This window comes from Apodemus sylvaticus, chromosome 15, assembly GCF_947179515.1.
Source record: "Apodemus sylvaticus chromosome 15, mApoSyl1.1, whole genome shotgun sequence".
Classification (NCBI taxonomy): Eukaryota; Metazoa; Chordata; class Mammalia; order Rodentia; family Muridae; genus Apodemus; species Apodemus sylvaticus.
This window is the reverse complement of record NC_067486.1, coordinates 71,201,052-71,213,153: the sequence shown is the minus strand read 5'-3', so window position 1 is coordinate 71,213,153 and position 12,102 is coordinate 71,201,052. Positions and strand designations below refer to the sequence as shown.

General features: G+C 40.5%; 1 protein-coding gene across 2 annotated transcripts in view; it reads right to left on the bottom strand.

Annotated features, from left to right (window-relative positions):
• Atp13a5 (ATPase 13A5) overlaps window positions 1-12,102 on the bottom strand; it is a 136,438-nt gene that overhangs the window by 69,379 nt on the left and 54,957 nt on the right. For both annotated transcript variants that reach the window (XM_052158013.1, XM_052158014.1), the window contains 2 exons: window positions 7,028-7,198; window positions 340-497 (listed from right to left, as the gene is read on the bottom strand). In XM_052158013.1, coding sequence (XP_052013973.1) covers window positions 340-497; window positions 7,028-7,198 — 329 coding nt within the window. The remainder of the gene's footprint in view (window positions 1-339; window positions 498-7,027; window positions 7,199-12,102) is intronic.

The window sequence follows — 12,102 nt, the reverse complement described above, 5'->3', positions numbered from 1 at the left end:
CATTTTTTTACATGTGTCTAAGTGCTTTGTGTGAATATACATGTTTATACATACATACACACACGCATGTGTGTATGTGTGTGTGTGAGTTTATGGGAATAAAACACAGAGACTCGTACATGCTAAGCAACCAATCTATTACCAAGCTAGCTATATTTCCAGCCAAGTCTTTTCATGCTGGAGATGTAGGCATAGAACATTTCTCCAATCTAAGAAAGTTCCTTTGGAGAGCATTGATTCACAGAATTATTGAATATAGAGTCAATGTTATCTAACCCTCTGGAGTTAGGTCAAGCTCTTAAAAAACCATGATTGACAAGACTTGCTCGCAGTACTTACTTCATGGTACATATAGACACCCAGGGCATAGAAAAATCCCACAACACCAATGCAGGCCAGGAACACCATGAACTTGAAGGCATCATTATACAGTTTGAAGTTCAGAGGTCGAGGATAGAGGATAGATCTCACTAAGTCTCCTTTTGCTGTATTATAACCTAGGAAGATAAGCACAGAAGGAGACAGTCTCAGCTTCTTTCCAGAAGCACTGGAATCCTAGAGTGGCTGTGCCACCAGGGTCTGAGATGGAAATAACATTACTCTGGCCCAACAGTCCATTTGCCTTCCTTGTCAAAGCTCATGGACAGCAATCAGTGGCTTTCACTCAACACTATTTCATTTTCCTTGTCCTTAAAGACAATGCTTCAGTGGTCTCCCCCTCCCCCAGTACAACGGTTCATTCATCTGCAGAGTTAAGAAGGTGGACTTACCCAATGCAAACTGACCAAAGAAAATGAGGATATAAAGAAAAAACTCTAGGAAAGCAGGTATGTGTTGAAAACAGATACAAGTTACAAAAGAACTGAAAATTTAAAGAAGCAGAAGACAATAGGCAAGTGATTTGTTTAAAATATATATGCGCAGGCTTCTCATATGCCTTCTTCAAATTCCAAGGTCTTCCAGGTTAAAACTCTAGGCATAGCATTGAAAGTTCCTTTCGACATCATGTGCTTCTATCTTTTTTTTTTTTTAGTTTTTTCATAGTGAGACATTTTATTGAAAATGCCCTCTTTTAAAAGAATGAGAGGCAATAGTTACTCTGTAGAGAATTCTATCAAATAATTCAAGAATAAAGGACATTTTTCTTAGTCTTTATTGAAGAGAGGAAGAGATTAGACATTATATCAAAGCCACAACAAGATAAACACAAATGAACGATAGGAAAATACGTCTCAGCAATATTAATAAAAAACTAAATGAAATATAAGAAATTTGATTTTGAAATCTCAAAATTACCCGCTAATGACCAAGTTAAATTTATACGTTTAACAGAAGCATGGCACAACCATGAAAGCCAAACAATATAATATACCAAATTCTAAAAAGTGAAAGAAATATACCTGATCATTACAATCAATTCAGGAAAATGACAAAATTTGACAACTTTGAAGAAAACAGCAGGTTAGAAGAGTGTAGACGCAGTATTGGAGGGAAATGCCTCCTATAAAAGACTGAGATGGAAAATTCATAAACAGTGTTACATTTACTGGGAAGTATTGAAAAATCTCCAAGAGTGTGAATAAATCAAAAGTGCCCATTTCAGTGATAATATTCCACAACATACTAAAGTTCTTTCATGATCACTCAAACATTAAAAAGAGATAAAAGTACATTCTCATTAACATAGCTATCACCTTGTACAGATATGTGTTATTTTTACCTCTGGAGTGAATACATGTCAGATGCACATTCACCAGTTTGCAAATATACAAAGTGCTATTGTATATGGCTGGTTGTACCATAGGTCTGCAGACCTAACTTAGCTTGTATTTAGAAATGCTATATTGAACTAAATCATGTGATGTAAAACGCCAAAGACCAGCTTTGACACCACAGGGTAAATTGAACCAGGCAGTGAGATGTGGCATCTGCAATTGGTGTCAATGCTGAAAGCAGCTGACAGGGGTCAGCACTAAAAGTGGCTGACTGGTGTCAGTCCAGATAGTGACTGAAGGGGCTTGCTGCCTATAGCAGCCAGCAATTAGAGAAAAGAAAAGGAGGAAAATCAAACAACACACACACACACACACACACACAAAGAGAGAGAGAAAGAGAGAGAGAGAGAGAGAGAGAGAGAGAGAGAGAGGTTGAAGCAAAAGTAGACTCTAGTAATTTTTTTTCTTTTAACCCTTTTTTATATCCCTTAAGACAAAGTTTTTCTCTTTAGGAAAGGAAAATTGCATAATAGTCACAAATTAAACATTTTCTAAAAACAATCACCACAAAAACATATTTTTCAAAAAACAAAATTATCACACATGAGGAAATTACAACAGTATTATTGATTATATATTCTTTTTTGAAGCATATCTGACTAAACAATTCTTATCTTTCTTTCACAAGCTGGATAGTAATCTGAAAGCAATAATTCTTTGGTCATAAATTAACAAAGTTTAAGCAGGCCAAGTCTACAGTAGCAAGTTTCTCCCTGAGCTTGGTTGGTAACAACCTGTACTTACTAAGGAACAGGTCATGTGTCTTATATCTTATTTTTGAAGTCTGGATCAGCAAGACTGGCTAATTATTTGTTCTCTGTTCTTATACTCCTAATAGAACTTTCTGTTCTTTAATCATAACATTTTTATTTCATGGTGAAAACCGAAAACCTGTTGCCACAAACTTAGATCACAAGATCAAGGAACTCAGGCCCAACCTAGAGTGAATACTTTCTTTCATCGTTAACTCGTCCCAATCCTATTTTTCTTGCTAGTACAATTACATATGTGTTATGCATGAGCACTCACTAAGCTCTTTTTTCTAACTCTTGCAGCTCTTGTCATTCTATAAGGAAGGGACATATTCTCTTCTCAATCCTAACTTTAAACTTTCTATCAACTACTCTAACTTTACAAAATTATTTAAAACAGGACAACTTCCTAAAATTGCTCAAATCAGATTAGTAATTCCAGAAAAACCATTATTTCATCTAAACAGTATTCTCAGGAACTTTCCTCTTCATATTGATCTTCAGGAAACTTGCCTAAAAGTAAACACAGCAGGTTATAGGCAGTGAGGGTCTCACACCAAGCCAAATGAATGAGGAATGTGACACTGACAAACATGAGAAGGCACATCCATAGCAGGGCAAGACGATGGGCTGTCTCCAAGGTGCTTGTCTTAGTCAGGGTTTCTATTCCTGTGCAAACCATTTTATTCTGCTTACACTTCCACACTGCTGTTCATCACCAAGTCAGGACTGGAACTCAAGCAGGTCAGGAAGTGGGGGGGGGGGGGGGCGGGGGATGTTTCTTACTGGCTTGCTTCCCCTGGCTCGCTCAGCCTGCTTTCTTATAGAACCCAAGACTATGAGTCCAGGGATGGCACCACCCACAAGGGGCTAGGCCCACCAGGCTTGATCACTAATTGAGAAAATGCCCCACAGCTGGATCTCATGGAGGCACTTCCCCAACGGAAGCTCCTTTGTCTGTGATAGCCCCAGCCTGTGTCAAGTTGACACACAAAACCAGCCAGTACAGAACTCCCTTGTTCACTGCAGCTCTTCCTGCATGGTGCCTGCCAATAAAACTTCCTGCCGTTTATAAAAGTCTTCAAAAAGTTAACTTTATCATTTTCTAGGGCTTTTGCCCAAAGCCTCTCCCCTTACCATTCCTTTCATCGAGCCTACTTTTAAAAGAAAATCTTCCATTCCCTTTAAGGCTCCCTCAAGTTTAGATCTCCATATATTGTATTGTTTCTGTCTAATGCTGTTTCTCTCATATCAAGGCTATGTCATGGTCTTGAGACTCTTTCATTCAAATGAATCTCAAAGCTAGGGGGGTTATGAATTAGGTTTGGCTTTCTTTTTAGACTGACTATTATTTTATTTAGCATTTTGTTCAGAGTTGAAAGGTAAGATAACAATAATTCTCTAGCTCCCACTGCTTTATTCTTTTTCTCTCCACTGGGCTTTGAGCCCATAGATGTTCTGCTTATCCATTTTCTTTCATTAATTTCCCCTACGTTCTTCCCTTTCTCTCTCCAAACTTTTGTTTTATAAAACCATTTATAAGTGTTTTCAGTCCCACACCACCGGTGGAATTCTGACTTCTGTCTGAGCATTCACACTTAAGGTCACCCCTTTAATATGATGTTTTTAGGACATCCTTCCTCCTGTCCCTCTCCTAGAACCAGACTGACTGTTCAGAGCTGTGATTTGATTGACCTAATCTGTTCCAGGCAGATCAATTCAAGGTTCCCTGATTCTATGGCTATGTCTAGATATTCTAGAGGGAATATCTAGAAAATTCCCTCTGGTACTGGTACTGGATCACCTTCTTGCCACAGGGCTCATGATTAGCAGCATTGATATTTTTTTCATTTTGACTTTTTAAATACATGTTTATTGAATATATTCTTCATTTACATTTCAAATGCTAAAACCTTTCCTCCCTCCCGAAAACTCCCAACCTCTCCTCTCACCCCCACAATTTCCCTATGCTTGGACATCTATTGAGACTTCACAGGACCAAGGACCTCTCCTCCCACTAATGCCTGACAAGGCATTTTTCTGCCACACTTTTGGCTGGAACCATGTGTACCCCTTGGTTGGTGGTTTAGCCCCTGGGAGTACTGGGGCATCTAGGTGGCCGATATTTTTGTTCTTCCCATGGGGCTGTAAACCCCTTCAGCTCCTCCAGTCTGCCCTCCAACTCCTCCATTGGGGACCCCCACACTCAGTCCAATGGTTGGCTGCTAGCATCTGCCTCTGTATCTGTAAAGCTCTGGCAGGGACCCTCCAGAGACAACAATAACAGGCTCCTTTCAATATGAACTTCTTGTCATCCGTAATAGTGTTGGGGTTTGGTGACTGTTTATAGGATGAATCTCCAGGTAGGGCATTCTCTGGGTGGCCTTTCCTTCAGTCTCTGCTCCACACTTTTTCTCCATAATTGCTCCTGTGAGTATTTTGTTCCCTTTCTCAGAGGAACCAAAGCACCCCCACTTCAGTTTTCCTTCTTCTTGAGCTTCCTGTGGTCTGTGAATTGTAACTTGTTTATTTTGAGCTTTTGGACTAATATCCACTTATCAGTGAGTGCATACCATGTGTGTTCTTTTGTTATTGGGTTTCCTCACTCAGGATGACAACACCCTTAATTCTACTTAATATCCTTAAAGGCAGGATTTAGTTCCATTCCACTTTCTGGTGCCCTTTTAATCCTTAAACCATACATTTTATAATATTCCTTTCTAAGCTAGCAATCTTGATCAAAACACTCTTCATAAGAGTGACCCACATCCATAGAGTCTATGCTAGGCAAATTTTAGATTTCCTTTGTTAATGCAATTAATCTAAATCTCTTCTTCTGAGCCTCAGGAAAACTCTTCAGAGAAGGGCAAAAAGCAGTCACATTCTTCACTCAAATATCACAAGAATTATCTGTAGGCAACATACTAAACCTCTTTTCCTCTAAAACCTCTTAAGACAGCCCCACCCCACCCCAAAGTCTTCCATATTTCTACTAGGATATTAAGCCCTACTTAAAGTATTCCACTGCTTTCCAAATCCAAAGTCCTCAAATTCCCATTCCTCCAAACAAAAACATGGTCATGCCTATTACAATACGACAGTCCCTGGTACCAGCTTCTGTATTAGGTTTTTATTGCTGTGAAGAGATATCATGGCCTAGGCAACTTTTATAAAGGCAAGCATTTCATTGGGGCTGGTTTACAGTTTTGGATGTTTAGTCCATTATTATCAAAGTGGTTAGCAAGGCAAGATGCTTGCAGACACAGTGCTAGAGGAGCTGAGTTCTACATCTTGATCTAACGGCAGCTAGGAGGAGACTGTTCTATTCTGGGCAGGACTCAAGCACTAGGAGATATCAAAGCCCACTCTCAGAGTGACACACTTCCTCCAAGAAGGCCACACCTCCTAATAGTGCCACTTCCAGTGGGCAAACCCTTCAAACACATGAGTATATGGAGGCCAAACCTATTCTAACCACCACAATTGCTTTATAGGTCTTTAAACATTAGCTTATGTTTAGACACCTGACTGAGGGTTGTTCTAAAGTCCATTAACTTGTTTTAACATAGAAACCATTTTGTTTTAAAAAATTAAAACAGTATTTAGTTTGCATAACTGAAGTCACTAAACTAAAGCATAGTATCAGAAAGCAATGTGTTTGTTTTGTCTGTGGATTTGTGTAGCAGCACAAACACACACAGCCTGGACTAGGCCATGGGAAGCCTTGGTTGTGTGATATCATATGAAAAGTGAAAATGAATGTAGTTATGAAAACATTCTGAGCATGGTATGAATGTACTACTGAAAACTGGGACAAGAAAATGTGTCTGTGGTGACAGACTGAGGAACAGTTTAGAGAGAGATTAAAGCAAAAACTGAAAGGAAACAGTCAAAAGAGTGTTTCTGGTATGATAGTGTAGCTGGGAAATGACGAAGCCTGCATGAACAACAGCCACGACAGTGAAGGCAAGGGACTGTGACTCAGCAGGTGACAGCAGAGACCTTGACATTCAATGTCTTGTTTGTTCTGGGAGAAAGCGAAGTGTTAAAGATGTACTACCATCTGGGCTGGATCAAGGTGTTGTTCACAGAGGGGCAGTGCCACACACTGAGTTCATGTCTAGACCTTTGACCCTGAAGTGTCTGCAAAGCCACCAGGGGTGATATCCAGCCAGCAACCTTTGGAGATGAAAAAAAGATATTTCCTGGTTGTTGCAGCTGATGTTGCTTTGCAAGAAAACATTGAGGGAAAAAGAGAAACCTACAGCCCCAAGCCTTTAGGAAAATTCCCAACATCTCTGCATGTCACTCATCACATATAAGGGTTTAACAATACATGTTCAATTTAAGTGATGGCAACTTAGAATCACTTACATAAGGAAAGAGTATGGCTGCTGTTCCCAGAATATGGCAAACTCCAAAATCCTAAATAAAATTGCCCACCTCCAATTCTCCCCATTTCCAGCACAACTTAAGTTTATAAAAGTTGGATCCACTCACCTGTCTGCAGAACAACGGCTCTAACAGGTCCCTGGCCAGATGGCTTGACCTGAATCACTTCTGTTCCACAGAAGAGCACGTGTTTCCGGTAGTCCTCCAAACTGTGGCATTTCCAGGGCATGGTGTTCTCCGTTTGGGGCAATGGCGTCTTTGTAACAGGTATACTTTCTCCTAAAGAAGGTTGCATTTTATCGATTCTGTGTAAACTCAGGTAGTTATTCAGAATGGGTGAGGGGCCAGTTTCAAGAAACTGTATGATTCTAGTTTAAGTATTTGCTTAAACTCTGCTTATCACCCCAATATGTGCAATGTGTGCTGTGTTGTCATAACTTAATGAGCAGTTAGATTATCACCTAACCATGTTCCAAGATGATGTTCCATCATCTAGCACTGTTCCAGAGGCTATAAACACGTACTGGCTTATTTCAATTTACCTTTCATTTGATCATATATCTATACAGTCACACTTGTTCCTGTTTATTCCATGAATACCTTAAAGTGCTACTTCTGAGCCAGAAAGTGCTAGGTACTGGGAATATAATAATAAACAGGAGACAAAAGTCCTGGCCTCAATCATAGTCCTTGTACACATTTTCCAGGTGACTCCTAACAAAGCCACCATTCCATGTGTCCTAGTTAGGGTTTCGATTGCTATGACATAATGCCATGACCAAAAAAGCAAGTTGGGAAGGAAAGTGTTTATTTGGTTTATACTTTCATATTGTTGTCCATCATTGAAGGAAGTCAGGACAGGACCTCGAGCAGATCAAGAAAGAGGAGGCAGGAGCTGATGCAGAGGTTATGGAAGAGTGTTGCTTATTGGCTTGGTCTTCAAGGCTCGCTCAGCCTGATTTCTTAAAGGATTATTTATTCATTTTATGTCTGTAAGTACACTGCCACTGTCTTCAGACACACCAGAAGAGGGCACATGATCCCATTTCAGATGGTTGTAAGCCACCATGTGGGTGCTGGGATTTGAACTCGGGACCTCTGGAAGAGCAGTCAGTGCTCTTAACTACTGAGTCATTTCTCTAGCCCTCAATCTGCTTTCTTATAGAACACAGGATGGACAATCCAAGGATGATCCCACCCACAATGGGGTGGGCCTTCCCACATCAATCAAGAAAATTAAGAAAATGACCTACAGGCCTGCCTTTAACCCAAAATTATGGAAACATTTTCTTAATAAAAGGTCGCTCCTCTCTGTTGACTTTAGCATGTGTCAAGTTGATGTGAAACTGTAGAGCACACCATTATCCCATATTCTATGAAAAATAGTTTTTTCAACTTGACATTACAAAATAGGTCCCAGACTTTGTTGCTAGACTTCCCAAACCTATGAGAGTTCCAGTGGTCTCCCAGGCTAATCCCTATAGAAGCTTCAGCGAGCAAGCCCTTTCCTAACCCCTCGGTCAACCCCTCAATACTTCCTAGTCTTGGCTGCTACAGTCTCTGTCCCCATCTCAAGAAAGGTGGCATTCTGCAAGACAGAATATTGAAGGTACAAAGAAAACATGAAAAAAGTTCAAAAGGAAATATTCCACAATTAATTAATATCGTCCATAACGCTTCCTAGTTCCCAGAGTTAAAACATCCTAGAACAAATTTAAAATTCCATCAGTCTTTTGTTGTGTCCAATTAGCAAAATAATATGCCATCTTTCCAATTTAGAAATAGCATTATATTGATTATAGTTACATTTCTTTATTATGTCTCTAGGTAATAACTGAGGCCAAGAACATTGCAATATAAAAATTTTTATACTCCTCACTTTACTCTATGACACATAATCTGTCCAAATATGTGTTCTCTGCTAAATGTGTGTCTGAGTTAAATAAAAGCAAATACTTAGTTTATTCTATTACTGTTCTTTTGAAGCCAGTTTCCTAGCATGGATTATGCTTACAAAGAAAGGTTTAAGAAGCTATAACATTGTTTATTGCAGTCCTAAATATTTTTCAGTAAATTCCTTAAACTGAGAACTGTCCATAGTCCATTTTCTTTAAAATAGCCATGATGTCCATCCACTGTGTAGATTTACCAATTGTATCCTAAATGACTCTGTAGAAGAGATAGAATGTTTTGGCAAGCCTCCAAATAATTCTGCCATGTTATCTTTGAAGCCAGCCCCTATAATAGGTAGATACTTGCAGATTACTTAGTGACAAAACAAATTAATCCAGACTATGACTCTGGCTAACATAATAGTAGCTAGTTTCCTTTTATATACCCTTGTGACATTGGAATCGGAGAGGTGCTTATCATATAAAGTCACATCAAGATCCTGTTCGGGCAGATAAATTTACGCATAATTAACACTATTCATATATTCTTAAGAATCATAGCGTGAGCCTTTCTGGAGAGTCCAGAAAGAGATGGATTCACCTGAAGAAACTTAGTGTGGGAGGAGGTGGGAGTACACGTCAGAAGGAAGCAGTTTGATTGTGCACTCTCTATTACAGACTGGGTGCCAGGGACCTTGAGACCTCAGCGTCTGCCAGATAGAGATTCCCCCATGTCCCCACGGATCTGGATGCCACTTCATGCTGTCAGTGCTTGAAATGCCGTTTTCTTGTTGATTGCGTCGCTGGGACCAAATGACAGAGAATGATCTGACAGAGAAGTACAGTTTTCCTGTGTCTGGCTGATCCCAACGCATTTCAGAATGTGCATCAAGCGAACAGCTAAACGGGCAAGAGGAAGGAGGGATGAGAAGAGAGGGGGAAATGAAAGAAAGGGGAGAGACAGTTCTGATCTACCCATCGCTTACAAGGATGGGCGGCAGAATATCAATTCAGAAAGACTTCGGAGGAAAAAATCCTGTGCATCCATCTCACATCTCTTCATCTGCCCTGCAGTTCTAATCAATCAGATCTTTCATGAGTAGAGGGAGGAAGAAGAAAGCCGCCATCTCTCCCCTGAGCATCCCCACGAGAAGGACAAGGCCCTGGCTAGAAGCATAGTTCCCGGGGAAGCAATGCCTTGGCTTATGAAGCAGTTGTTCACATATTTATGACTTTCATGTTTTCCATTTGCTTCAGAAACCTTCTTGGCCTCTCTCACTTCTGTGTCCCCAGAAGATTTTTCTGCTAATAAACTGGTGAAATCAGGGCCTGAACAGAAGAACAAATGCACCCGCATCTCAGGGGCACCACTCTGATTCTGTGTGCGTATTGCCAAATTATTTCTCCTCTCCTGGCCTCATAGTCACCCAGCTCGAAAGGACTGCAGAGTAAATGGAGCAATGTGTAAAATGCCACTATAAAACAGTGAACACACTAGAACTAGGGAAACGGTAAGCATTCACAAATTCCGCACCTCTATCATGTGCCAGTTTGAGTTTTGCCTCCTCCCTCTAAGGGGAAGGAAGGTCTTTGAAGGAGGCCGTTGCCTCAGGAAAGGAGGCACAAAAGACAGGCAAGTTAGAAACTGACCTCTGAATCTCATTTGTAATCATGGATTCTATGAACTTCCAGACAGTTAAAAAAAAAAAATTCTCCATGCCATCTCTGTCCTGCATTTCCGTCCAAATTATCAATCCCGAAAAAGGGGAAAGAGGAACCAAAGGAGACTTATATACCACATGTCCCTAAGAAAAGGGACATGCACCTTAGAAGCCTATGAGAACACTCAAAATAATGCCATGGAAACTCGGTGACAGGCCCCAGATTGCCACAGAGACAAAGGGGGTGACTATGACCACAAGAAGACTGGGCTCTACCCCACCCCATCCTGCTGTCCTGTCGGCCTTGAGTGCTGAATAGAGTCAAGAGTAACTCATGGCTTCACTGTGCATCCAACAAACACAGTTAGAAAATAAGGTCAGCTTCTTGTGTAGCAGTGACAGTTCTGCCAGTGAGCAGGTGCTGTGGAAGGAGACAGCTGCACAGAGGGAAGGGTGATGGGGGCCAAAATGGTGACAACGGCTTTCCCACATGAGACTCAGCTTCTGCACTCAAGTGACACTTTGTATTTAGGAACAAATGCCACCTCCCGTTCTGACTCTATCGCCGATCGCTGAGCAACCCTGGTCTATGTTCAACTCTGTTCCTTCATTTCTAAGTTGATATTTTAACAGCCCCTAGCCTAAGATGTTTGATGTTTGATGATGGAATGATATATAAATTCTGCTTATGGAATACATTACTGTAGGGATACTGGGAGTGTTTACACACTCTTTTTATATAAATAAAATGTCTATGTCTGAAAGGAGTTAGTTTGAAAATGGAAAGTAGACATATCTGAGTTACATTTGTGGACTTATACCCTAACACTGACCATATTTCAGCCAGGAATATGACTCTAATATTATGGTGGTTCTCTCTGGATCCTTTTCACAGTATGTATGCTCAATGGGTCCATAGCCATTGTGAAATAAACTATTTTAGTGCATGCTGGTATTTATGTGTTTTTGAAGAAACTAATAAGAAACATACAGTTCTTTTCAGATATATTTCTGTTTCACTGGGTCTGACTCTAAAATGGATCGTTTATTTTTAGCACTCAGGATATGTGAATGTTGCTGCTAGTAAATGTAAGAAAGGTCCACTGACATCCAAGGACATTTTACACCACTTTTAATTTTCTGGAACATTCTGGCTTGTCCTGAGACTCAAGGCAAATCCTGTAGATCATGAAAGGAAGAGGCGGATAGGAGGCCCTAGCCTTCCTGCCTTTCCTACCTCTGGTGTCCCCATGTCACGCTCTTTGTTGCCCAGGGACAGAAGCAAAGTGCCAGCACACTCAAGCTGTGGGGACATATTGGGCAGAGACTAGCCAATGTCTTTTATAGCTAGAGGTTTACACACTGGGTCCTATGGCAACACGCCGTGTGCAAACCCTCATCAGCACCATCACTAGGCAGGTAGACCTCAACACATTAAAGGGGACAGTTTGCAATTATACCAAACATATTTAGGCTCACTACATCTTGTCTCAATTTTGCATTAAGTAGACCCATTTGTTTAAATGTAAGATCTGCTTGTGTTGAACAATTTAGGAACAGACCATGGATTTCTGCTTCACTCGGGTCACATTCAAGGTTTGGGTGAACTACTTTCTTGACGTCTTTGTAC